This window comes from Penicillium chrysogenum (assembly GCF_028827035.1).
Source record: "Penicillium chrysogenum strain IBT 35668 chromosome Unknown utg000002l_segment0_segment0, whole genome shotgun sequence".
NCBI lineage: Eukaryota > Fungi > Ascomycota > Eurotiomycetes > Eurotiales > Aspergillaceae > Penicillium > Penicillium chrysogenum.
The window spans coordinates 99,640-124,630 of record NW_026622750.1 but is presented as its reverse complement, the minus strand read 5'-3'; the positions used below and the strand labels follow the sequence as shown (position 1 = coordinate 124,630).

The 24,991-nt window shown below is 50.6% G+C and overlaps 13 protein-coding genes across 13 annotated transcripts; 5 read left to right on the top strand and 8 right to left on the bottom strand.

Moving 5' to 3' along the window:
• Window positions 1–173: 173 nt before the first annotated feature.
• N7489_003687 (cytochrome P450) lies at window positions 174–2,017 on the bottom strand (the record flags this gene model as incomplete). Its single annotated transcript, XM_056709439.1, has 6 exons — window positions 174–333; window positions 385–665; window positions 748–1,068; window positions 1,128–1,336; window positions 1,404–1,816; window positions 1,869–2,017. 6 exons carry the CDS (start codon window positions 2,015–2,017, stop codon window positions 174–176), a joined length of 1,533 nt encoding a protein of 510 aa, XP_056567860.1.
• A 207-nt stretch (window positions 2,018–2,224) lies between these two features.
• N7489_003686 (wax synthase family protein) lies at window positions 2,225–3,520 on the top strand (the record flags this gene model as incomplete). The annotated part of the gene is made up of 1 exon (XM_056709438.1): window positions 2,225–3,520. The coding sequence occupies one exon, from the start codon at window positions 2,225–2,227 to the stop codon at window positions 3,518–3,520; it is 1,296 nt and encodes a 431-aa protein (XP_056567859.1).
• Window positions 3,521–3,699: 179 nt separating this feature from the next.
• N7489_003685 (uncharacterized protein) lies at window positions 3,700–4,758 on the bottom strand (the record flags this gene model as incomplete). Its single annotated transcript, XM_056709437.1, has 2 exons — window positions 3,700–3,811; window positions 3,878–4,758. 2 exons carry the CDS (start codon window positions 4,756–4,758, stop codon window positions 3,700–3,702), a joined length of 993 nt encoding a protein of 330 aa, XP_056567858.1.
• A 458-nt stretch (window positions 4,759–5,216) lies between these two features.
• On the top strand, window positions 5,217–6,052 carry N7489_003684 (cupin domain-containing protein; the record flags this gene model as incomplete). Its single annotated transcript, XM_056709436.1, has 2 exons — window positions 5,217–5,666; window positions 5,765–6,052. The coding sequence occupies 2 exons, from the start codon at window positions 5,217–5,219 to the stop codon at window positions 6,050–6,052; spliced, it is 738 nt and encodes a 245-aa protein (XP_056567857.1).
• Window positions 6,053–6,260: 208 nt separating this feature from the next.
• Window positions 6,261–7,094, bottom strand: N7489_003683 (uncharacterized protein; the record flags this gene model as incomplete). The annotated part of the gene is made up of 2 exons (XM_056709435.1): window positions 6,261–6,483; window positions 6,541–7,094. 2 exons carry the CDS (start codon window positions 7,092–7,094, stop codon window positions 6,261–6,263), a joined length of 777 nt encoding a protein of 258 aa, XP_056567856.1.
• A 345-nt stretch (window positions 7,095–7,439) lies between these two features.
• N7489_003682 (FAD-binding oxidoreductase) lies at window positions 7,440–9,163 on the top strand (the record flags this gene model as incomplete). The annotated part of the gene is made up of 4 exons (XM_056709434.1): window positions 7,440–8,028; window positions 8,086–8,238; window positions 8,291–8,824; window positions 8,886–9,163. 4 exons carry the CDS (start codon window positions 7,440–7,442, stop codon window positions 9,161–9,163), a joined length of 1,554 nt encoding a protein of 517 aa, XP_056567855.1.
• A 268-nt stretch (window positions 9,164–9,431) lies between these two features.
• N7489_003681 (uncharacterized protein) lies at window positions 9,432–10,367 on the top strand (the record flags this gene model as incomplete). Its single annotated transcript, XM_056709433.1, has 3 exons — window positions 9,432–9,508; window positions 9,765–10,065; window positions 10,239–10,367. 3 exons carry the CDS (start codon window positions 9,432–9,434, stop codon window positions 10,365–10,367), a joined length of 507 nt encoding a protein of 168 aa, XP_056567854.1.
• Window positions 10,368–11,313: 946 nt separating this feature from the next.
• Window positions 11,314–12,462, top strand: N7489_003680 (CorA family magnesium transporter; the record flags this gene model as incomplete). Its single annotated transcript, XM_056709432.1, has 1 exon — window positions 11,314–12,462. The coding sequence occupies one exon, from the start codon at window positions 11,314–11,316 to the stop codon at window positions 12,460–12,462; it is 1,149 nt and encodes a 382-aa protein (XP_056567853.1).
• Window positions 12,463–12,998: 536 nt separating this feature from the next.
• Window positions 12,999–14,137, bottom strand: N7489_003679 (alpha/beta hydrolase; the record flags this gene model as incomplete). Its single annotated transcript, XM_056709431.1, has 2 exons — window positions 12,999–13,358; window positions 13,418–14,137. The coding sequence occupies 2 exons, from the start codon at window positions 14,135–14,137 to the stop codon at window positions 12,999–13,001; spliced, it is 1,080 nt and encodes a 359-aa protein (XP_056567852.1).
• A 1,947-nt stretch (window positions 14,138–16,084) lies between these two features.
• N7489_003678 (glycoside hydrolase family 72 protein) lies at window positions 16,085–17,883 on the bottom strand (the record flags this gene model as incomplete). The annotated part of the gene is made up of 5 exons (XM_056709430.1): window positions 16,085–16,791; window positions 16,845–17,588; window positions 17,637–17,662; window positions 17,712–17,749; window positions 17,809–17,883. The coding sequence occupies 5 exons, from the start codon at window positions 17,881–17,883 to the stop codon at window positions 16,085–16,087; spliced, it is 1,590 nt and encodes a 529-aa protein (XP_056567851.1).
• A 1,506-nt stretch (window positions 17,884–19,389) lies between these two features.
• On the bottom strand, window positions 19,390–19,815 carry N7489_003677 (DUF2406 domain-containing protein; the record flags this gene model as incomplete). Its single annotated transcript, XM_056709429.1, has 3 exons — window positions 19,390–19,499; window positions 19,556–19,639; window positions 19,698–19,815. 3 exons carry the CDS (start codon window positions 19,813–19,815, stop codon window positions 19,390–19,392), a joined length of 312 nt encoding a protein of 103 aa, XP_056567850.1.
• A 1,556-nt stretch (window positions 19,816–21,371) lies between these two features.
• On the bottom strand, window positions 21,372–22,580 carry N7489_003676 (uncharacterized protein; the record flags this gene model as incomplete). Its single annotated transcript, XM_056709428.1, has 1 exon — window positions 21,372–22,580. One exon carries the CDS (start codon window positions 22,578–22,580, stop codon window positions 21,372–21,374), a length of 1,209 nt encoding a protein of 402 aa, XP_056567849.1.
• Window positions 22,581–23,326: 746 nt separating this feature from the next.
• Window positions 23,327–24,626, bottom strand: N7489_003675 (DUF3716 domain-containing protein; the record flags this gene model as incomplete). The annotated part of the gene is given in 3 exon segments (XM_056709427.1): window positions 23,327–23,839; window positions 23,854–24,443; window positions 24,503–24,626. 3 exon segments carry the CDS (start codon window positions 24,624–24,626, stop codon window positions 23,327–23,329), a joined length of 1,227 nt encoding a protein of 408 aa, XP_056567848.1.
• Between the last annotated feature and the right edge of the window lie 365 nt (window positions 24,627–24,991).

The window sequence follows — 24,991 nt, the reverse complement described above, 5'->3', positions numbered from 1 at the left end:
ATGATATATTGTATTTATTTTCTTGCATGATCGAACCATCGATTAGTATGTTTCATCAAGTATATCTAAAGACAGGTGGATTCATGAAGACGTGTACACCAAGCATGTCTACAGCCGTAGGAAATAATACCTCTATCAACAGAAACACACCTTACAGGAAACTTCTCGAACAGCTAATCCTCCCGCCGCTTTGTCAATGCCATAAACTCTCCATGAAACTGGGGTACGACCATATCATCCCATTTCATGTCTTCCTCGGTTGTCCCTACGAGGTCCAAGTCGAATCGTCGCACAATATAGGCAATGGCCATATACATCTCCATATACGCCAGACTACATTACACATCTGTTAGTAAAATATCTTTCTCAAAGGCGAGCACATACTTGATCCCCAGACAAGACCGACTCCCTCGCGAAAATGGCACCAGGAACTTGGCTCTCTCTGCAGTTACCTCCGGTCCCTGCAGCCAACGCTCTGGATCAAACACGCGGGGATTTTCGAACAGCGTCTCGTTGTAGTGGATATGGTAGATTGCCATCCCCACCCGGGTCCCCGCAGGGATGAATCGGCCGTCCGGAAGGCGGACGCCACCTGGCGGAACGAGACGGGGAGTGCGGGAGGCCGCAGGAGAGGAGTATCTAAGGCCTTCTTTGATCACTGCGGTCTGTTTTGGATTACATCAATGTCAGATATTGTGCTTGACATGATGTGCTCACTTCAGAGAGAGGAAGGTAGGAACGACGAACCAGATATGGCAGTGCCTCGAGCCGAGGATACGAGACATGGGAATCAGGCGTTGGCATGACAGTTTTCAACTCCGCTAGGAGGCGATCATGGATTTCACGGTTATTGAAGATATTGAAAAGGGTGACTGTGTTGGCGATCCCGGTGGTATCGTCCCCTGCGGAGATCACGGTAAGAAGCTCATCACGGAGGCCCTGCTTGTCGGGGACTGCGTAGCCCTTCTCGGGAATCGGAATGAGCAAACGCTCCATGAGAGTTGGAAAGGTAGGGGTCTTGCCCGCTGCGGCCTCGGCCATATACTCATCGATGCGACGAGTGGCGAACTGGATAGGATGAGTCAGTACATGTTGTTACGCTGGGCAAATATATAGGTCCAGCTCACCTGCTCCAGCTCGTGCCCCATCTCAACAGAATGTGAGATCCGTTTCGCAATCCACAGGGGGAGTGAATTGAGCAGTCTCACAAAGGGGAAAGCCTTGATGACATGTAGGCTGGGCAGGTATTGCTGGAAGACGCGCACAGGGAGCGACTTGAACTCCGGATCGGCGAGTGCATTGAGGGATTGGCCGAATGCAAACTGAGAGACCATATCTGGATCATTCTATCAGATCACAGACGTGATGGAACGAAGTAGGACATAGTGCAAGAAGGTACATACCCATCGCTAGAGACTTCAGAGCCCACTCCATTGAGACAGGTTTTCCCTGGGCAAAAAGCTCATCAAATCGTTGCGAGCAGTGATCAACATGCTCCATTAGCATTGGCTCCAAGCTGAGGATGTTCTTCTTGGAAAACAGTGGCTCTAGTGGCGCCTTTCGCTGCTTGTGCCGCACCGGATCACTCTCGGCCAGCGTGCTTGACGGCGCTCCCAGGACCTTGTGCATCGATGGGTCTTTGTAGTACCGACTACCCGGTCGGTATAGCTCATGGTAGAAGGCTGGATCATATATATGCACCTCATTGGGACCCATGCGCAGTGCGGGTCCTAGTCGCTTATGCATCTCCTCGAGCTTGAACAGCGTCTGGCCTTTACGGCCGTGTTTAAGACCGATATTCCAATAAGCCTCCCAACTGCAGTATGTGGTTAGCGAAGTAGAATCAGAAGAAACATAGAAATACTCACTATTCCCCCAAAGCCGCCCATGGTGAGCCTGGGAAAACGGCCAGTGGACTGAAGAAGATCAGGTAGACAGCACGAATGGCATGGTAGACAGCAAAGGTGCCCGCCGCAATGAGCCAGAGGCTCACAGGAAGCACAGAAAGCAAAGTCATTGGTTTGTACTGACCAGAAAGAATACCACACTTTGGTCATATCTATTTCCTGTTTCCTGTCATGTTATATTTAACTGCGTTGCTTATATCGCGATCGGCCGAATACCACGCAGCCCGGATGACCGACCATGCCGAGATAGAAAAGCCACATAGGTACGACCAAGACCGGATAGAAGATGCCCTCTTCTCCTCCGATATCCTCTTGCCATGGCTGAAACGGATGCTTCCTCGTGGAAACCCACGACGTTGGAATCGAAGCCGTTCTCCCTCGACAGCGGACACTATACAGCTCTAGCCTTCGTCCTCGCTGTCTGCGTCCCACAGGCCCCTCATGGAACTTTACTTCGTTACGGACTGCTTCTTCTCCAAATTACTTGCGCAGTACAGGCATTCCTTGTCCAGCCACCCCCAGTATCAGACCGGGCCGTCCTCTACACGTCGGGTGTTCTTATGGGCAATCTGCTAGCGCGCTACTTTGACCGATTGTACACGACCGTCCCGGAGAGAACATTCCACCGCATCATCGACTCCCAATCTCCTGAGGATACAGTCCGGCTTTCGGCGCCTAAGCGCCTTTTCTGGGCCCTGGAACTCTTCAGCGTCACCCGCGGTATCGGCTGGAACTGGCGCGTCGCCGGCATTCCCAAATCCCCGGTGTCAACCACCAGATTTCAGTTCGCTGCAGCCCAGCTCCTCAGATGGACTGCTATGTACGCGGGTCTACATCTCGTCAACGTAACCTGTCAGGTCGTCTCGTCAAACCCAAACGCCAGCCCCTCGCTTCCGGGTAATTTGCACATCTACGCCCTGATTGTGTGCGGCTTTGCCATCACAATATACAGCCATTTCGCTATTTTAATGCTCCCGCTCTCGGCTCTCTGTGTCGGCCTCCAAGTCGGCCCTCGCTCGTGGCAGGATATTGCCTCCTGGCCACCCAATTTCGGTAGTGTTCGCGAAGCATACAGCATTCGCCGATTCTGGGGGTACACTTGGCACCAGCAGCTGCGACGACAGGCTGGTGCGCCTGGCGCATATCTCATCAGCTTGTTGCCGGACAGTGTGACGACGTCTAAACAAACGTCTGTTAGACTAGCGAGACGGTACTCACTCCTCATGATGAGTTTTGTCATCTCAGGGTTAATCCATGCGTGCGGAACCTACCAAGTGACACGAGCGCTTGGCCTGCCTTTGTCGGACGGCGGGGAGATGAAGTATTTCACGTTACAGGGGATGGCAATCATAGCCGAGGATTTCGGTTGTTGGGTATTGGGTATTGACGATCGGGGAACACAGCCTGGGGTGATGCGGAGATGGATGGGATATGCAATCACGTTATCTTGGTATGTCTGGAGTCGCGTGCAGCTGAAAGGAGTGCCGGTAGCTCTGGCGATGGGGATTGAAGATGAGAGGGGGGACTTGTTTGCTGCGTTGGAACTGGTTCGGCTGTCTGCTGCAGCGGTGCCGGGCAATTTTGTGGCGACGGCCTGGGAGCTGATTTGGTGAGGATTATTACGAAGCTGCTACGAGAAGCGTGGAAGACAGTAGATGAGATATTCCTTCCATATATAGCTTTGAATTAGTTAGGATTGATTTGCGCTAGATTAAGGAAGCCTCGGTGGCTTCCACATGGATTGGGGTACACATTGATAACACAGGAACACGAAGAACACCCTCCGGGTGCTCTACTTGAACTCGGCAGGAAGGGGGGTCAATGTGCCGATCTCGGCAATTGTCTCCTCCCACAGTTTCTTCTGAATCTCCTGCCCAGCCGGTGATTTGATGAACGCCGATTTACTATAGGGGGAAACGTGTTAGCTGTTTGCAATAGACCACTTTCTACGGAAAAGGCGTATCACTTACTCAGAAATGGTTTTGTCATTCAAGAACTTGCCATGAGACTCAGGGCCTACCACCAGCGCACTATTCAGGATGATCCAGCCACCCACCTCAACAGGCCTGGCGCGAAATGACTTGACAACATTCACAATCAAGCGCAGGTGCATGGGGAGAACATCGCTCATGTTGGTGTTCACCATGCCCGGACACATCATGTTGATGATGACTTTCTTGGGATCCAGTCGCGGCGCCAGACTGTACATGAACATCACGCAAAGTAGCTTCGAATCCCCATAGCGCTGGAATGGGAAAAATGCTTCTTCTTTGTCCATATGCGCAAGAACACCTTCACCGGGCTTGATAGGAGCTTTCTTCTCCAAGCTGGTGACCTCGTGTGCGCGACTTCCAACCCAGCTAATGCGAGCCGGAAAGCCGGTCTTCTCCGCGCCTGCTTGGAGATACGGCAGGAGCTCGGCGATCAGCAAAACATTGGAGTAGTAATTGACTTGAGTAGTTCGGTCATGGCCGCTTGCGCTGCGTTCCAGCTTGAGCAGACCGATACCCGCATTGAGAATGAGGATATGGACCACCGGAATCTCTTCGCGGAGCTGCTTCGTGAACCGTTGTACACTGTGATAATCATCCACATCAAGTGCCATGACCTTGATGGTTGGGTTGGGATTGTGAGTTTGAATGCGACGGTCCTGGCGGAGGGAAGTTGCGCAGGCCTCGCCCTTGGCGACATTGCGCACAGCAAGAATCACGGTCGAGGCGCGCAGTCGCAGGAGCTGTTTGGTGGCTTCCAGACCCATTCCGGCGCTGGCACCGGTAATGACGACAGTTTTACCCGTCAGGTCAATGCCCGTAGGTAGGGGATCGACTTTCGGCTGGATGATGTTGACCATGATGGAGTTGAATCAGGGGCTGAGATGCGAGAATTGAGGCCACCAACGGGAAGAGCACAATTGATGATTGAAGAGAAGAAGAAGAGACATCGGGGTAGTCATACTCAATATCTTTTTTCCTACCACAACCCTGCTATCGGCCATGGAGATCCTTTGTTGGATTGTTCAGCGGAGCTGACAAACGGCGCATTCCACCTTGACAGGGTGACTCAGCATTCGGCCGACGCCAGCCCTAAAAGGGAAGTTCCAAGGGACGAAGACCGAGACGACCTCGCCCGAATGAACACGGCAACACGGCCAAAGACGTCTATCTCCAATGACACCCAGACGGGATGGAATTCTGGTATGTTATTCTGGGAGATAATCGGGAGACGAGAATGAACATCGAGTATGTAAAGTAAGCAATTCATCCATTTCGTTCCCTCCTCTCTCCGGTCTACTTCCAGTCCTAGCTAGAAATGGCTCCCTGCAAACCTCGTACCTTCACAGCCGGTCAAGACCCGCTGACAAAATTTGATGGAGCCATTTCGGTCCGTAATCTACCCCGGCCCCCGGACCGCTTGTTCCTGTTTCACGGTATCATGAGGCCAAGTCGCGGCATCTATGCCAAGCTGATCGCCACCGGCCAAAAACCCCCCACACATTTTCACCCCTCCCAGTGGGAGTTCTTCCGCGTTCTTCGCGGGAACCTTACTATCGATTTCAATGGACGTGCCATTCACCGGACCGCGAGTGATGGTGAACTGGCAGTGCCTCCTTTTACCCATCATGTCATTTATGGAACCCCGGGAACGGAGATGAATGAGGTCGAATTTGTCGTGAGTGCCAGTGATCCTGCTGCGGAACAGCAGGGTGCCACGGTTATGGACCAACCGTTCTTTGAGAATTGGTATGGGTATCAAGAGGATGTTTTTCAGCGGGGGAGAAGTTGGACTTCATACAGGTGCTTTCGGTGAGCAAAGTAGTTTCCTATAAATTTATCCCAAGATTAACTAACCAGGTATAGATGTTTGATGCCGGAGGCACGTATCTATCCCCGCCGTGGTGGGTCCCCTTCCGCTCCTGGGTCGGCCTGTTTCTCGGGATTGTGGTGGGCCGGTGGATAGGCGGGCTGCTAGGCTATGCGCCTTTTTATCCTGAGTGGACAACCGACTGGGAGGCAGCCTGTGAGACAATGCAGCAGAGCTGGTTTCAACGTAGATTCGCGGATCCACAGGCACAGGAAAGAGCACGGGAAAGGTTTCGTGGTCAGTTGGAGCAGGAGGCATCGGCCAAAGGGGGGAAGTCAGTGTAGACAGATATTTTTGGAGCAGGACCCTGTATATATTTACATATCTAGCTAGATAGACAGACACTCCTCCACAGATTGACTAGAATGTATACACAGGAATACATGGCTATTGGACAGATGGATATCTCCATACTTGTACTTATCTCAATTTCTGCGCGTAGATGATGTTCTCACCATCACCATCCTATGCGAAGAATGCCGTGTACCCATATCAACGAGCCTTCTGCGCCTTGGTGCTGACCAGGGTGTCCAGCTGCTTCTCGATTCTCTGAACATAGATGTAGACCACAGCATACACCATGTCAGACCCGATACTACCCAGCAGCAAAAACTGCCCATAAGGGGTCCACGCATATCCGAATCGCTCTGGCCAATAGTGTATACGCCAGAAGAAGCAACATGCAGCGGCGATAGTACCCAACATTCTTGTCCACCTTCCCACAGTGTCAGCGCCAGATCAAGATGACTTTACCAGAGGTCTATCCACTCACCAAATTCCCCAAGAGTGACCAAGGGTATTTCCGCGCGAGAGTAGCTGCGCAATCGAACTGAAATTGATAAGGACCTGCATAGGCCATGCCGTCATGAACACGACCTGTCGCCCAATGCTCGGGATAAATGTGGCCGCGATCGCCAAGTGCAGCCACAGGCAGATCACACATCCGACCACGATTATACCCGCGAGATGCTGCGCCACTAATGGGGACTGCTTCCAGACATACGGGGCCGATCGAAGAATTGCGTAGAAGAGGACCACGTCGACGATCATCCATTGAGCGAACACAACCTGGTTTAACAGCCCTGGGCCGTAGACAAACCCGTAGACTGCTTCCCAGGTAATGTTCAAGCAGAGACAATGGAGAGGCATTGCGTAGGAACGATCTTTAAAAGCCTTTTTGGCCATTAAGGTATACGAGATGGACCAGAGTATTCCTGATATGGCAGTGAAGCCATCGGGTACAGACTTCACATGCCAGTAGGGCGCCCGGGTATTCTCATAGTCACGATTGGCGGCTGCCCACTCCTCGAGCGCGAAGAAGCCCATTTTACTCAGGTTTCTGAATGGCGAAGGGTGAAAGAGATAATTTGGTGCTGTCAGTATCTGGCTCTCCATACATCATTGCTCTCATATAAAGCGAGAGGTATCCTGATCCGTCGGCCGAGCCAGATCGGTAGTCCGAGAGCCGCATCGCTAGTCAGGCACGACAACATCGACCGTTCTATCCTTCAACTCTGGTGTGAGAAAATGAAGGAAGGGGAAAATACCTGTCTGCCTTGCCATCAGGTTGAAATCATACGATTCATGCGATGTCCCGCCCGAGATCGCAGGCCGTAGATCCATAAAGGGCTGGCAACGCGCACCAACTACCATCAACTCACATCCCTCAACATGGCCAAGATGACCTCCATAGTAGGGATCCTTATGGGTGTGCTGACCACAGCCACTGCGGCCTCCATCCCAACTGGATCCTCTGTTGCTGCCGCCGCTGCTCTCAGGTCGCTGGGCGTTTCTCCTCCATCTGGCAACGTTCTCATCGGAAATGCCGGCTACACCTGTAGTCTCTTGAATCGGGTCTTCTCGAAAAACGAAACATTCACAGTGACGTCGCCCTATTACAACGTTTTGATCGACGAAGCCTGGTCGGAGAATTGCCGATTGAATGCCTCTTGCATCGTGACGCCTGAATCTGCCCAAGAGGTCTCGCGTCTGTTGCAGATCCTCAGTATTCTGCGGACGAAATTTGCCATTCGCTCCGGTGGACACAATACCAACCCGGGATTCAGTTCAATCGGTAGTGACGGGGTGTTGATCGCTCTGGAGAAGTTGGATCGCCTTTCCTTAAGCGCTGATCGCGGAACTGTCACTGTCGGACCTGGTAATAGATGGGAGTCTGTATACAAGTACCTCCAGCCGTATAATCTCACGGCCTTGGGCGGTCGCGAAGCGGTTGTGGGTGTTGGTGGATACATTCTTGGTGGTGAGTGAAAAATCCATTGTGGGAATTCCAGGTGAACCAAGACATTGACAGACTCAGGCGGTCTCAGCACCTTCTACAACACCCACGGCTTAGCCATTGACAGTGTCACCCGATTTCAGGTGGTCCTACCCAATGGAACTATTGTCGATGCCACCCCAACTGAGCATGCCGATCTATACAAAGGCCTGAAGGGAGGTCTGAACAACTTCGGTGAGACTGCTATTGTCTACCAAATTACCTCTCAGCCACCTAACGGGAGCAGGTATCGTGACTGAATATGACCTCACGACTAATCCCGGCGTCGATATCTACTATGAGATAAAAACGTACACCGCTGCCAACACACCGGCCGTGCTTGCGGCCTATGCGACGTATCTTTTGGACGCCGACATCAACAGCAATGTGGAGATCCAGGTCAACCCCAGTTACACTTTGGTCTTCTATGGGTATCTCGGTCATGTATCTGCACCTACCGACTTTGATTCATTCTCCGACATACCCGTGGCCTCCACCATATACCCACCGACGAACGGCTCGCTCACTGAGCTTCTCCTCACCATTGGCTCCACCGGACTGACATCCGAGGGTGTCTCGTACAGCGGTACCTTTTCATTTAAAGTGACCGGGTCCACTTTCCTGCAGGACACTTACTCAACCTATCTCGAGGCCGCTGCCTCTCTCCCGTCGGGCGCGGTACTCTCTTATGTGCCTCAGGGTGTCATTCCGAACCTCGTCACCCAAGGAAAGTCGCAGAATGGAGGGAACCTATTGGGTTTGGAGGCCACGCCTCAAATCTGTATGTATCCGCTTTTACTCATCTCCATCCGGGAAACGTATCTAACCAAGGTCTCGTACAGGGGCGAATATCTTCGCTCAATTCCCAGCTACACTCAGCCAATCAGAGGTGGCAGGTGCTGTAGACTCATTGCTGGCCAACCTCATCTCCAGCGCAAAGTCGGAGGATCTTTTCCTCCCCTATATCTTCGTCAATGACGCGGGTGCCAAGCAGAAGCCGCTGCAGTCGTTTGGAGAAAAGAATATCAAGTATATTGACACGGTCGCGAAAAGGTATGACCCTAAGAGAGTCATGCAGAAGCTCCAGGATCAGGCATACTTTGTTTCGGAGGAGTTGTAAAACACCACGTCATTGTATATATGAATCGAAGTCACGTTACTTGTAGTCGTCAATCAGGTCCTCTTCCTCTTCTTCTCCTCCTTTCCTCTCCAGAATCTATCAATCCAGTTTTAATACTCTCTCACCTCTCCCTCACCTCTCCCTCGCCTCTCCCTCGCCTCTCCCTCGTCTCTCTCTCGCCTCTCTTTCACCTTTCTCTCCCAGTGCTCTCTTCTCTTTTTCAGCTTGTGTTTGCCTTTGGTTCTTGCGACCAACCACAGGTTCCAATATGGAGAAAGCTACCGAAGAACCCACGAACGGTCCCCCTCGTCTCACCATCGACGAGATGCTTGAGCGCTACCCACGGTATGAAGTTGAAAAAGCCATTTATCGAATCGATTATCCGGGGTACGGAACAGTCTCCGATTTTACATTTATAAAACTAACCATCTAGTAGTCGACGGGCCGAGGTAATCCGGCAGTTTGAGTAGCAGATCGACCAAGGCGTAAACGTGGAAAGTTGCCGTGAAGGCATACAGTGGGCCCTCGAAAATATGCCACCAACCCGCCCGTATGGAAGCCTGATCTATTCTAGGAGGTTTCATTCTCTAACACGATATAGATTCGATCCGGCGGAGCCCCAAGACCTACGTCCGGATGTACTATGGAAAATACAGTTTCTCAAGTACATGTATCGTGATGGCGATGATGTCGACGAGGAAGAGTGGGTGAACTACCACGCTGTGCTCAATGCATACCGTAGCGGCCACCTTGATGTGGACCCAGATAAGGTTACCGTGTGGTTTGCGGGAGAACTGAAGCTGGGGCCCTTTCCGCGTTGTGATTTGAAAGAGATGGCCATATCTACGCAGATTTCTGAATGGCGAGCCGAGCTCGGGCACGGCAGAGTATGGATTGAAGACGTATGTGACCGTGGTCTGATATGCGAGATAGAGCTACTAACCTTTCGTTCAAGGTGAAAATGGCTACGGTCCCCGCTAGACTATCAACCGCATTGAAATGAGTACCATCACCATACGGCTAGCCTTTCTTCGTTTCTATCTCGCTTCGCTCCCAGCTAATTAACCTTGTGTAGTTCAGCCTCTTTGTGCGGCTAATCGGGGCAATCGACTTCATCGGGATTGATAACGTGCTGGCCGATACGGGGGTCTGGCTCTCCTGGAAATCTTCCGAGATGAGTGCCGCGCTCTTGGCCTCACCCTAACCTACGCCCACTGGAGACCATCCGTTCCCTTAAATGGGACCGTTTGCCGACAGTCGCTCACCGTTGAAGTGCAGCTTCTCTTGAATGGAAACTCTTGGGGTCCTGTTATGCGAACCGGTGCTAGAATTTCTCCTGGTACTGGTCGTGATGAACTGCATTGCCCCGGCATGCTTCCAGACAGAATATGTTTAACAATACCATAGGCCAAGCTGTCGCTTACATGAGGAGATTCAAACTGCGTTACTATTTTCTCTCCACATACAAGTCCACAGCTTTCATAAAGAGAGAAGATGATTTCTGCTTCCGTTTGTCGATGCCCATAAGCGAAGACGCCACCGATCCCCCTCTGAGAGAATGCTTCGCTGGGTTTGCAGCCATCGACAGGGACCAACCTGGAAGGAAGGCCTTCTCTGCGTATCTGATCGCAGAAAAGGTGTTGTTCAAGAACTCCGTGCCGTGAGCGGCCCGTAAGTGGATATAACCGGGCCTTGAATCGTATAGCAGACCCTAGATTTGAAGGCAAATTGAATTTCCTTACATCCTCCCATCCATAGCACCTATCGGGGTGTGTTATCTATCTCCACATTAAGTAAAGAGTGCCATCAAGCTTGATCCGCATATTGAGGAAGCCCGACTTGCAAGTTGGTACCCCCAGTAACTTGTTCCTTCAGATAAAAAGACAGGTGCAAGTTTCAGTGAGGCCATGGAAAATATGTGCGTCACTTTTCGACGGAGTATAGAAGCCACAATCATAGCCGCAGTCAAGCCACATCCAGTGCACAAGTGTCCAGCTCCCCCCCCACTCACCTGAACAGTTCATCCTTGCACAAGGATACATATCATGTATCCACGTACTATCAAGATCACTTTATCCTTGCCGAGAGGGAGACTGTCAATATGTACAAATGCACAGCACCAATTCCATCGCCTTTCCGGTACTCTCCGCATGACACAGCCCATGCAGAGCATCCCCAGCTGCGGCAGACGGGGAATCGTCACCCTCCCCAATAAATCACATCATGTCATACAGGAGCCTGACATGAAAAAAGAAGCTTCCTTCAATCAAAATGTGTTCAACTTGTCTCTTGCTCTGTCGAAAAGCCGCATAAATGATGCAACGGAGTTACGCTGCATGGTCTTGGGTCTGGATGGCTCTGTCAAAGAATCAGACATTCGAGGAACTAGGGATGGGCTCGCTAAAGAGTGGGGGTTAGATGGCCGCGATTTGCGCAACGTGGATCTTGTCTCGGAGGGAATTCCGCATTTGTTGGTGCGTCCATCGGTCATCTTTATCAGCATGTTCACTTTACGGCTCCTGGTCCGCGCACATGGAGTGCTTCTGTTCCTCCTCCCGATCGAGGACTGCCACGTGAAGGTGCAGGATGTCTTCATGACGGACCTCCAGAGAAGGCTCCATCCCGGTTCTGGCTCTGGTCTCTTAGCAAAACTCCCTTTTGAGCTACGGGTGGTGGATGCAGCGCTTGCCTCTGTTATCGCAACTCTTGAAGCCGAGCATGTTCTCATCCGCCGAGAAGTCCAGGACAGCTTGCAGGATTCAACGAGGGAAGATGTCGTTTACGCTGTTCTCCGCGACTTGCAGGATCACCGGAAAAGGCTTGTGGCCATCCAGCAGCGTGCCAGCCAGTTCCGCTCGGCGCTACGGGAAATCCTTGAAAATGATGAAGACATGGCGACCATGTTCTTGACGGATCGGCAGGCAGGTCGACCGCATGAGGTAGAGGATCACCTAGAAGTGGAATATCTCCTCGAGGCATATTACAAGAACGCAGACGCGATCGCGGAGTCTGCCAATGCTTTACTGGGTGACTTGGAGCGCACAGTAGAGACCATTCACTCGGTTTTGGATGTGCGACGAAATCAGATCATGGTTTTCGAGGCTCAACTGGAGATCTGTATGTTGGGATTCGCCGTGCCAACTTTCGTGGCCGGGCTGTTTGGGATGAACGTGGCGAACTTCTTTGAAGAGAGTACTTCCGCATTTGTGGTCCTTGTTGCAGTGTGCGTGATGGGAACGGTCACCATCGCGAAGTATGGCCTGTGGAAACTCGACAAGTTCCGGAAATTGCGGTTCTAAAGCTTGCTGGCATGGTTATCAGAAAGGGTCAAAGATAAAATAACAATCAAAATTGAAAAAGTCGTCTGGATGCACCTTGAGATCCCCTTCAAGGTACAAGTGGTGGTGAAGTCTTTATGTCAGATGAACAGAGAGCTCCATCGTTATTACCGCTATTACCTAGAGGCCTTTATGGAAACTTGAGATCCTCCGCATTTGCTCTCTACAAAAGTCCCGTCCTTCCTCTTCCTCTACCTGTTCCTCCTCCTCTTTCTCCTCCTCTTTCTCCTCCTCTCCTTCATCTCCTCACCTCTCACACTATTCATCAAAACTTCTACTTCGATAAACTCGAACTGCAACCATGCCTCGGCAACGAACACTTACAAGAGCCCTGGTACAAACAGCCAGGTGAGTCAAAGACCGCAAAACACTCATCTTAACTCTGGCTGATGCTCAGGTCAATGGCAGCTCATATACCTGTCTGATGGTCTCAGAATCTTTCAAACGCCAATCTCGTGTATAAATACATGACTGGATGTTATAATTCATTATCCACCTTAATTCACAGCAATCCCACTCTGCTGTCGGCCCTCCTTCAACGCAATCTCCAACCCCTCAATCACCTTTTCTGGCACACTCAAGAATGCGGAGTGAGATGCATCGACATGGTAAGTCACTGGGTTGCCCAAGGTCTGAGCAAAGTTCTCTTGCACAGCCAACGAGATAGCTCCGTCCTTGTCAAAGAACATATACATGCTAGGCATTTCACGCCAAGGTTCATGCGTGGCCGGTTCGTTGAACGACCTATACGTGTGCGGCTTCAATTTGGAAATGGCCTCCTGCTGCGCTTCAGGAGACATATCGTTATAGAATATTGTCTCTTGGTCAGAGGACCAGCAGTATCCGTCATCCGGGCTCTACATGGTCCATCAGTTGCGTACAAAAGGAGGAAACCAAACGAGGATGAACCACTCACATTGATGACCATCCAGGGGGCGTGTTTTCCGCCAAGCATGTCCATTAACGTCTTGCCCTTGGGCGTCACAAATGCGGCCATCCACACTACCATGATTACACCGCCGGGAAGACCGGCTTTGCGCCGCTCCGTGTACCCCAAGCCCTTGACAGCGCCAGCGCCGACCATCCCACCATAGGAATGGTTCACCAACACGATCTGGCATCCGGCTTCTACCATCTCCTTGAGGACGGCATGAGTATGTTCGATATCGGCGTGTAGCCCCTTATCTGGAGGGAATGCGCCCACAGATGGGGTGGAGATAGCTTCGGTTGCAAGTCCACGGTTGTGCATCAGATCCCGCACGACGTCAAACGAGTCTGCCGTGTGCCACGCGCCTGGCACAAACACAAATACGGGGTTCACAGACATGGAGTTAGAGTTACCGGGCAGTTGTTTGAGTTCAAGTGGGATACGAATACTCCGTACATCGACATTCAACGGGAAATCAGCAAACGTTGGGGAAATGACCAACCTCTCCTTTTCACGAGGCAGGGCCCACAATCCGTCAGTGCGTGGAGTGATTGGCTCTTTTGATCGATTCTTCCAGTTCTTCCCGAAGGATTCCACCCATCTGGCGCCAACGGTGGAGCGCGGCTGGGCCTCGCCTTGCGATAGGCTCCCGGATGTCACTAGCACCTCCATGAGGCCGGCCTGATATTGCACCAAAGGAGCCCCCATTGGCATTTGTATCAGATTCCACGCGAACGTCGCCCGCTGCGATGTTCAAAGAAGGTTGTTGTTTTTCCCTTTGCTGATTATCCTGTTCCACGTGTTATTGTCTTGTTTCTATTTTGCCGTGGGAGATTGACATCATCGTATGCCTCAGATGAAGAACATCCGGAGTCCCCGGTATGACCTACCAAATAGAGCCTCTCTCCATATCAAGCTATCAGAATGCAGCTTATACTTCTAAATATTGTAATCATATACCAGATAAACAACATCCCCACTTGCCCAAAGCGAACAGCAGCTTATTTTACCATCCAAGTCACTTTTCCTTTTTCTTATTGCGGTGACGGAGTAGTACTAGTTGCAATAGTGAAACACAGGGATTGGGCCTTGCCTGTACGATACAGTGCCCTGGGAGGATCTTGATTCGGATGCTAATCGTCAATAGTAACGAATTACGGCATGGGCGTACATTCTTAGACCCTGCCGGTGGAAAATCACATAATGATTGCAAAGGTTGGATTGCGACTATACATGAGGTTGGGTCCGCCAGTGTTCTTGTAGCTCCTGGCGGTGTACTAGTGCGTCTACGTTGCCACAATAGCGGTCACCAAGGTGCCTATCCTGCTCATGTACTGCCGCATCTTCCCCACGAGAGAGATTTGTATGGTCTCCATGGCCCTAGGCGGGATCCCCATTGCCTGGCACATGGCCATTGGCCTCGTGAGCATCTCCCAATGTACTCCGATTGCCCGAGCCTGGGACACGCGCATTCCCGGCACCTGCATCATCTCAAAGCCTCGTTCATCGGGAATGCAGTACCTAACGTTGTCACCGACATTCTCATTCTGTCCCTACCGGTGCGAGTGGTGTGGAGATTGTACGCTACCTCACGTACCATCTGTCCGTGATAGGCATTTTTCTGTTCGGTAGTTGTTCGTATACCCTTTTCCTACACATCACTGGTTTGCGACAGTGGACTGACTGGACTCTTTCGCACAGCGTTATCTTCACCAGCATCTATCGCTTCACTACCCTTTTCAAGTTCGCACGGCGGACATTGCCTAGACACTCGGGAAATCCTGCAACTGGTGTATCGTCGAATCCTCAACGGGTATCATCTCCGCCTGCATGTCAACCCTGCGTCCGTTGTTCGTGATTATTTCATCCAAATTCTCGAACCAGGCTGGTATGCAAAAGACACGCACGGCAAATAATAACCATTCTAGAGGCTATGGGTTCTAGGATTCCGCTCTACGACCGTCCGATGAACCACGTAACAAGAATCAAGTGCAGCTGGTTGTGTCCCACGATAGCTCTGAGGATGAGGTTCCGTTGAATTCGATCTGAGTTCAGCTGGATATATCATGGTATGGATGCAGGGATAATTCCCTTCCAGCACATAAATAATTACTGCAACTATATATCTCGATCACCTTTGGAGCCCGATGAATTTCCTCACATCTGCACAAAACATGCATTAATCCTGTATGGAAAGACACAATGTGTAGATCAATACGTTGCATTGACTCGCTAAACAGGGAATACGAAAATAAAAGAAAGAGAACCTGTTGCTATTGCCATCATCAAAAGGATTCGGTAGTGTACTTTTCCATGCTGGGCTGGAGACGGATGATCGCTGGTAACACGATTCATAACATGAAATGAATGTTTGGGGACACGAATATGGAACGACGTCAATCGCTAAAAAAAGAAAGGCCATGAGAAAATGGTATACAAATCAAATTCGGTCTTGACAATGTGAGTAATTCAACAAGATGGCAACTTCTTTCATAGGCAATGACATTGAATCAAGGAAAGGTGCGGGTAAGGATGTCTACTCTTTATATCGATCATGTGTTGCCCCGAGAGTTATGTTCAAAAATGTCGAGATAAGAAGGAAAAAGAGACGCGCAGTCTAAATGCGAAGAAAATCACGAACCAAGATCAACTCAACTACAGGGCGATCATTCCAACACCCGCCAGGAGTGCGGTGGCGATGTAGGCAGCCACCTGGAAAGAGCCGAACGAAGAGCTGGAGTGCATGCTGATAGCGCCGCTGCTAGATGTGGTCGACGAGCCCGTCGAGGAAGCAGAGCCAGAGCCCGCGATGCCAGTGTTCTCAGTGGTAATAGTTCCGGTTCCAGCAGTGCCAGCCTCCTTCATCTGTGTAGCGCAAGTGCCAGTGGCCTTGGTCACCGACTTGACGGTTGCAGACCCGGCGAAGCTACAAGCATCGGCAGCACGGTTCTGCTCAACGTAGTACTTGTTCAGAGCAAAGGCAAGTTGCTGCTTGGTCGAGCACATGCTGTAAGCACCATACTCGCCGGTGGTGGCATTGGCGGTCAGTCCGCTGCAGTCGGTGTAACCGCAGACAGTGCTGAACAGCTTGGAGTACTTCGTCGAGGAGAGGGAATCGGCCACAACGCAGGCGGAGGCATCGTACATGCAGTCGCACAACTGGATGTCGGCGACAGGGGGCAGAGGGGAAGGTTCGGCGGACCACGAGGATCCGACAGTAGGGCAGCTCCGCAGGGCAGTGTTGGTGGGAGTGTAGGAGGCCTTCTTGACACCAGTGGGGTTGACGCTGGCGATCTGGCTGGAATAGTACTTGAAGTCGGCCAAAGTGCTGACACTGGTGCTATCGACGACAGAAACCAGACCTGCAAGTCTGATCAGTTACCTTCACACATGTGCAGGGAAAGGATTCTCTTACCGTAGTTGTTGGCCTCCTGGAAGTACATGTACACGATACCACCGGACCAGACATCAGCCATAGGTTCACCATAAAGGGCCTTCACATCGGTGAACTCGCGGGGCGTGACCTCGTTGCAACCGTACTCGGCGAAGAAGACAGGGACGGAGTAGTTGGCGAACTCTTCGGTGCGATCCTTGTATCCCGATTTCGCGTAGGTCGATTCACCGCACCACGAGTAGATGTTGTAGCCCCAGAAGTCAATAGACTCGTCGGCCTCTCCGCAGTTGAAATAATCAGCCATGTCCGCACGGATGTCTGCCACATCGGCGGTAGCATATCCAACACCCATAGGGCGGTAGCCCTTGTCCTTGATGTACTTCTTGGTATCACGAACGGCGGCCTTGACGAAAGCGCTGGAGTCAGAAGTATTGACGCTGTTGGCAACCTCATTTCCAGCGAAGAAACCAATGGTGTTGTTGTACTGGGCCAGCTCATCAACAACACTGGTGTATCGGGCAAAAAGATCGGTTTCCCACGTAGGATCGCTTCGATCAATCGATAGCTTGGGTTGGGACAGATCAGAGATCACGTAAATACCCGCGTCCGCCAAGAGCTTCATACACTCCGAGTGGTCAGCAGAGGCGTTGATGGCATAGGTACGGATAACGTTGGTGCGCAGCTTCGCCAGCATGGGAACATCACGCGCACAAGCGGTGGGATCGGCGAGAGGGTCAATGTAGCCACTGCTGGTCGTACTTTCCTCTGCAAAGGATTAGTCGAGATGTCGAAGTGATGGCATAGACAACCTACGTTGATAGGCGATTCCACGCATGAAGCTGTTCTTGTCAGTTATCAAATTCAAGAGATATCGACACCTTCACTTACAATTGAGTGTCATTGCTAGAATAGAAGAACTTGGAACCCTATACACAGTCTTAGTACCGAATACGCCACCATTACTATGCACCTATAGAGACAGTACCTTGATGACGATGGGATCCAAATCAGCAACAGCAACCCCAGCCAGGGTTGCCAGTGCTACCAAGGAGAACTTCATGGTGAAGAAATGGCTTGCAGATCTGATACCGCAAAGATTTATAGCGAGTGTATATAGTTGGGATAATTGGATTCAAGAAGATAGAGAGAGAGAGAGAGAGAATCAAGAGGTTCAAACGAGTGAACGGCGAAACGGGGGAATTAAGGTCCAAGATGGGGGGTTTTCTTGGCTTCATATCCATTAATAGTAAGATCAATAGTGCCAGATACTAGTCCAATTTCTATTTGGCCTCTGAAACCACAAAACGGACGCGTATAGCCGAGCTAACAAGGCCAAGATGGGTCAAATGCTTGGAAGCCATTGTTCAATAGGTTTAGACTGGCGCCATGTTATTTTTGCCCGGATATAATCTCTTCAAAAAAAGGATCATTAGGGCTCTAAAACCAATCGGTGCATGTCGTCCGAGCGAATAATAAGAGACGAACTCCACGCACTAAAGTGGATTCGGCTTTGGCATCCTCTGCGTCGATCTGCAAAGACCGACAACGTACTCCGTATCCTGTATGCCTGCAGTTCGGCGGCTTTCCCCTTCACAGTAGACCATCTACAGCCATACAATATAGACTCAGAGTCAATGCCCAAAGTCGTCGAAGTGAAGGGAAAGTGGAAAATCTCCTGGGGTGGGGCTTCTTGGGAGCACGTGGCTTTTTCTTTTTCCGATTTTTCCTCTCTTCTCTTTTTTTCTTTCCCCCTTCAGATCTAATTTTACTCGGTAATTTCATGTGGCATTGCTTTGTCTGAGAAGACAGCTAAAGAAAGTGCGCCAAGGTCTTGGAATTACGGAGATAATTTCTCTCCATGGTGATGTGATCCACCGAGAGGCTGTGCAGTATTTCTCTCATTTGCGTGACTGCGGCAATGGTTTATCAGTGCGCTCTCTACGAATATGGGAAATAACTACTAATATACAGTATCTTCATGATTATATTTTATATGTTGTATAGTTCGGGCCAGTTCAGTTTAGAAAAGATCTACATGTAGATCAGGTCGGTTGTTCTCCGGTTCAACGCTCATCTCGGCATATCTGTACTTTTATGTAGGCCTCACCACAACTCCGTTCTATATAACTCCACAATGTCAAACTACGCTTGAGAGTTGGGTGCACTTTCGTGGATTGGGGCGTGCCAAAATTACTAGAAAGATTTTACTTGGGATTCTTTCGAGGTACTTTGGACATGGATCTTGTGGGGACCCCATGGCACCATGGCACCCATACCTTAAAACTACCTTAAATAGCTTTGGTGAGGTACTTGCTTGGTTTAATGGCAATGGCATATACACGGATAGAATCCCTACGATCTTCGCCAATCACCATCTAAAAATGCTACGCTGTCTTGATAAAAAATGACATGACTCAGACAATACGATCGAATTTTGATATCTCCCATGTGACTCCCATTATAAAACGATAATTATACATCAACATCCCGTGTCCGAATTGAAATTGGCATTAAAAAGCGTTCCTTCGTTTCGTTCTGGTATACCCGTTTGGCCTTGGTTGTCCGTTCACATCCGTTGCTGTTTGCGATGTGCGTCGATGGCTGCATCAAACGATCGGATAGTGTCTAACGGGCGCTCGAATCGGCTGCGTGTTGGGTTGGAGAGATCGGGGTCGGCTATCGCTAGGTTAGCATGCGGTTCCCATCAAAAATAATGTTAACCGGTGACTCACTGATGACCTTTCCTTCCCGGTCCCTGTGCTGGATACTTCGGAGTGAGAATGTATCCCGAGATCCCGGCTGGAGATTCACGGCGGCTACTTGTTGTCAGTGGGTGTCCTAGATAAGAAAGGACCGTTCGTCAGGGATACATACTGGGTTCTTGTTCATGGAGGGCCATGTTGGGGTCGGCTTTGGTTTGAAGAGAATTGCTGGGGCTGTGGTTCGACTCGACCGAGCCAGAGTGCTCGCTAGAGGACAATGAGGACGGCATTATTAGGGACGTATGAAACGAGTATTGATTGAAATTGGGTTGAAAATGTTGTACAAAGTATATCAAAGTAGTGTGGTGAGCCTAGTAATGGTATGTCTAACAATGTGGTACCTAACCGGGAGGCGAATCCGATCCTATATATATCCCATGGTCTTGTCATTTTTGTGACGTTCGGATTTTTTGGACTAAGAATAGACGGCCTTTCTCGAAACATCAAAAAAAATCGACATCACGCAAGCCATGGCGACACCTGTGGATCGGTTGAGATGATGATTGGGCCGATCCTGATCGGCAACCGTAGGCGACTCGTCGCGACAATCTAATTTCGTATGACGTTGATGGGCCATCCGGAGCACTCCCAATGGTCAACCACGCTTCTGTTGATGTCCAGCAGAATGCTTAGCATTCGTTGTGGCCACTCTGACTGGACGAGCACTTCAGGGGCCACGCAAGCACCGGTGGCTGGAATCTTGGGATGCTCCAGGCACCCGCAAGGATTCCCAGGTACCCGTGTCGCATTGCGTCTTCGAGCAGTCATACACTTGGAAGACGTGCGTTGCCAAGGTGGAAGCATCCATCACATGTATATTGTACATATGTAGGTACCATTATATGACGACTTGCCTCCCCTGGTGGAGATGATCGCCGGTTTCGAAAATGTGACAGGAGCGCCCCAGCATTCCTCCTCCAGGAACAATCGATCACACCCTACGAGTGATCCGTGCAAATCTGGACTTCACATGGTTTTGTAGGGCAGTGTTAGCTAACATTCCGTCTCAAAGAATGTTTCAGGGGCCATATACTCGTTATGGTGACTTGCACAACATGAAGGGCATGAAATGGAGATAAATCAATTGCCTCAAACAACATTATCAATAGTTAACTATGGTTCTTTTAAGTTTACGCCGAATACCGTATGGTCTACCCAGACGGCGATTGAGTAAGACACAAGGAGACCAGGCAACGCAATTAATATAATTGGAGAATCAAGTCCGATCCAGTGGGGCAAATGAAAATAATATGGCTGTTCAATGCACAAAAGTACACTGCATTACCTCACTGCCATAACTATCACAGCTCTTATTCCGGTGATCGCCGGATTTGAAACACCAGCATTCCCAACGTCGAACTTTCTTTTTCTTCTCACTTCAGATTCCTTCGCAAAAGTGGACCCCGGCCTCCCCATGTGGACTGGGATAATGTCATTTCCCGTCATGATCTGGGATGTGGTTGCTACGTAGGGTTCATGGCCGCACATGACCGCATCCCCGTGACTGCCCAGCCCCGTCTCTCAGGTCAGTACGGTCGCGTTCAGTCGTTCGATCTTTCGGGATAAATTTGATCATTTGCGAGTCAAACGAACAAAGGATCGACAGATGCGGTGCTTCGGCCTCGCAACGCCACTTGAGTAACCAACACTTGGGTACAGGGGTTCAGTCATGATCCAAGAGCAAATGCGTGTGATGGACGAAACAAACTCCGGCTATGGCTTACAGGCACACAAACTCAGCTCGGACCAAGGCCAGCTAAACAGACTATCCTGAGCGTGGATTTGGTCAAACCATTTCTGGCATCCCCATTGCTAAGGCGATCCGGTCATGCCAGATCGTCGCGCTGCCCTGTTGCTGTGGACCTGTTGGGTGCAGTCGATTATCTTTTTGGGCCTGGGCAATTTCTCCAGCGTTCTTAATGAGCTTCCACTCATTCTTACAAGGATCGACTTTTAACCACGGTGTTACTGCTTTTTGTCGATTCCGATCGGACATTAGCACAACTGACAACTGCCGGAGAAGTGCGATCCCTGAATGAACCCCTTCAAGTGTGAATTTCACCGATGCGTCTTTGATGGAAGGGGGAATCAATCCAAAGAAAGCCTGAGACTCTTTCTTATTTCCTTCATGATCAGCTTTAACCCCAGCCATTATTTGGATTTCCACGTCGCTCAGGACCTCTCGGCTGCTGTTGATTGCACTTATTAAATCCTCTCTCTCCGCATCTGTGGTTCGCGAGGAGGCCACTAGGGATTTGGTCTTGGCAAGGAACCCAGGGCACTGAGCTATCTCGTTGAATGCATAGTCCATGAGCTGACCCAGGCCACAGCTTGTGCCGCGCCGTTCCTCGTCTTCCAGGGTCTCTGGAAGAGTTGACCTCCACTCCTCGCTTTCCAGGAAACATGCCTCCCCGCGAGTGAAGGCCTCGTAAACTAAAAGTCCTCGAAAGGATAACAGCAGGGTACGGCCATACCCACTCGCATGACTCTTCGCCCCCCTAAGACGCAGTAGATGTGAGATTCCGCGTGAATGCAGCAGCCATGAGTTCTGTCCAGTCTCATTCATCGCTTCATAAATTCCTAGCAGGATTGCGGCTCCGAGGGTGTCTTCCGTGCCAACAGTAGCAGGGTTCTTTACAGCCTGAACTAGATAACGCAGTCCACGGCCGTACATTTCCTGGCTGGCAAGAATCTGCCGTTGATCACCATTTACTCTGCCTATCTGCAGGGTCCCCAGGCTGCGAAACGCCCATTGCATTGCAATCCCTGCGCCTCGGTCGTACTGAGCGATCTCGAACCAAGGAAGTTCCACCCGGGTGCTGTAAGTGTAATAAATGTTCGGAAATACCGCATCCACGAAATCACAAAATCCCTTCCTGCATTGTCGGTCCAGTGACTTGGAAACCAATCCTGGCATTAGAGCCTCATCCATAGATGCGCGGGGTGTCGTGGGGTATTGCGCTTCATTGGCTTCCTTGGCAGTGACCAGCGCCATTCTTGAAGATCGTGCCGGGGTAGATGTCGATCTCCAAGGCAGTGGACTGTTCGCGGAGAAATGGTAGAACTTCCGGGTCCTTGTGTAGCCAGGACATGGGTTCGCTCTTCTCTCGCAGGCCTGACATCGTGGCTGAGTTTCGTCGCACTACCCTGTATTAGAGTGTTATCCTGAAAAAAAAAGAAAAACAAAAGATAGGGGGTTTCGGTACTTTAACGCGCCGCTGGAGACATGCCAAGCAGCCTTTACTGCGTGGAACACCCACCATCAGTACTTCTTTTCTGTGTGATGTTGCGAAAGAAGACACATGGCGAGAATACGAGGTCTTTCAGGGGTCACGAATTTCGAAATCCCCGCATCGCGTTCGTCCTTGGCAGAATCGGAGCTTGGCAAAAGGAGATTGAAGAGAAGCCGCAGGACATTGGTGTGTTGTCCTGAACATTCCATCCTGATCTACTTTGTTTATTAGGAGATCTTCACGGAAGATATGTTCCACCCCAAAATCTTACATAAATATTTCATCCAGACTCACAAAGCACGGAATTCTTCCTATTTGAATGATTCGGAATTGCAGACAAGGATAGCTCATTACTATATGATTTTGGATTCTGAGGTCAACGGAATAAATCAATCCATGGAAGAACATTCTGAAATGGAGCTACTCGAAGAGGAAGAGAGAAAAGAACGTCAGGAGAGGAACACCACAGTCGGTTACAGGGACCCGACCCATCAACAATGAAAAGTACCTATTCCCCAGGAGCAGAAGAAGAGCCGAGCCCCAACCAGCAAGGATCCTGATCAGCACCTTGAGACACATAACCATCCATTCGGAGTCGGTCTTTTACGAGAGCATCCAAATCACGGTTCATGTGCTCTACGTCGATGTTTGCCTGAGCAATCTGGCGCCTGAGTCTACATTCAGCAGTAACCCTGGCTTCCAGACTTGCCTCATACAACTCACGACTGAGAACGGAGTTGTACCTGTGCGGGCCATCCGGCGACGCCTGTGATAATATCTCGTGAATTTGGGGGCACGCCTCCTCGCGCTGCGTCTGGTTGGACTTCACGATAGGCGCTGGGGTGGATGGTTGCGGACCACCCCCAGCCAGGGGGAGCGAGGAGTAACATGTACTGTACTCCCAGTATTCGACTTCTGACGAAGAGTAGGCGTCCCGCTTCCTGAAAGAGAAGGGGAAGGTAAACGTGGGCGCTTTGCAACGCTCATAGAAGATTGCGATCCGTGACGACCAGGTTGCTGTCTCGTAAAACGGACAGAAGGGCCAAGAGGGGCGGAAGGGGCGGGAGAGGTAGGAGATGTAGGAGATGTAGGAGATGTAGGAGGGGCAGGAGAAGTAGATAGGGCAGCAGAGCCAGCAGAGGTGGGACCCCACTGAAAATTGGGCTCATAAGACCGGAATAGGTCCAGTGCCGAGGGAGGCTGGCTGGTTCGAATGGAACAGACTGGAGCCTGCTTCTTGAACTGACAATTCATGCAAGATCCCTTGAGTACAATATGGCCCACTCCCTGTCTATCGCGAAAGGCGGCCACTCGGCACGTCAAGAAGGCACTGCCGTCAGCGCAGCCATCACAAACAACACCAGGAATGTTGTGACCAAGGGTTTGGCCCAACGCGGCCAGCTGCTTCTTTTCGCTGACAACGCTTCGAAGAATGAAGGCACCATCGGCGGTCGTCGACCAGTCGAGGAAGCCACCGTTTGCCTTTATCGCTTCGGCCATTTCGGCGGCTTGTCCTGTTCTTTCGACACCGTCCAGGATCAACTGCCCGGTCTGGGTGACTCCGGCAGGCATGCTGTTGGTTACATCGTTGCCCTTTGCATCGACGAACCTCAGACCAGTGGAAGCTATGGAACCAGCAAATTAGTACGCGGCTGACCTATTATAAAGCGACAGGTGAACTCACTGCCGGGATCTTGATTGGTTGCGTCCTCACCCGATAAATCGATACATTCGATGTCAGCCGAAGGATCCTCAGGTACAGCAGAGGGTGCACGTAGAGAGGGGGCTGCAGGGACAGGATCTTGCATTGATGCTATGAAGGATTTGAATGTCAGCATGAGTTTAGCACCGTGAAGTGGCAGAAGGGGCTCGCGAAGTTGAATTGAAGAAGGTTGCTGGTTGGGGAAAAAGAGGAAGTGGGGAAATATCACGTTTTTATATTTGAGGAAGTGTCTGACAAGCAGATTGCCTAGCAGTATGCTCTTCGTTTTGTGCACCTGGGCAAACATAGCTTTTTGAGAAAAAAGGGCTCAATATAACTGACAAATCTAATTAGGAAGCATTTTTGAACTCTCTGCGTATTATTGCCGATTGGTGTGCAAATACAAGCCGTGCCCAATGAAGCTGAAGTGCTCATCGGCCATCTAGCAATTTTTCAGGATCAAGCGACTTG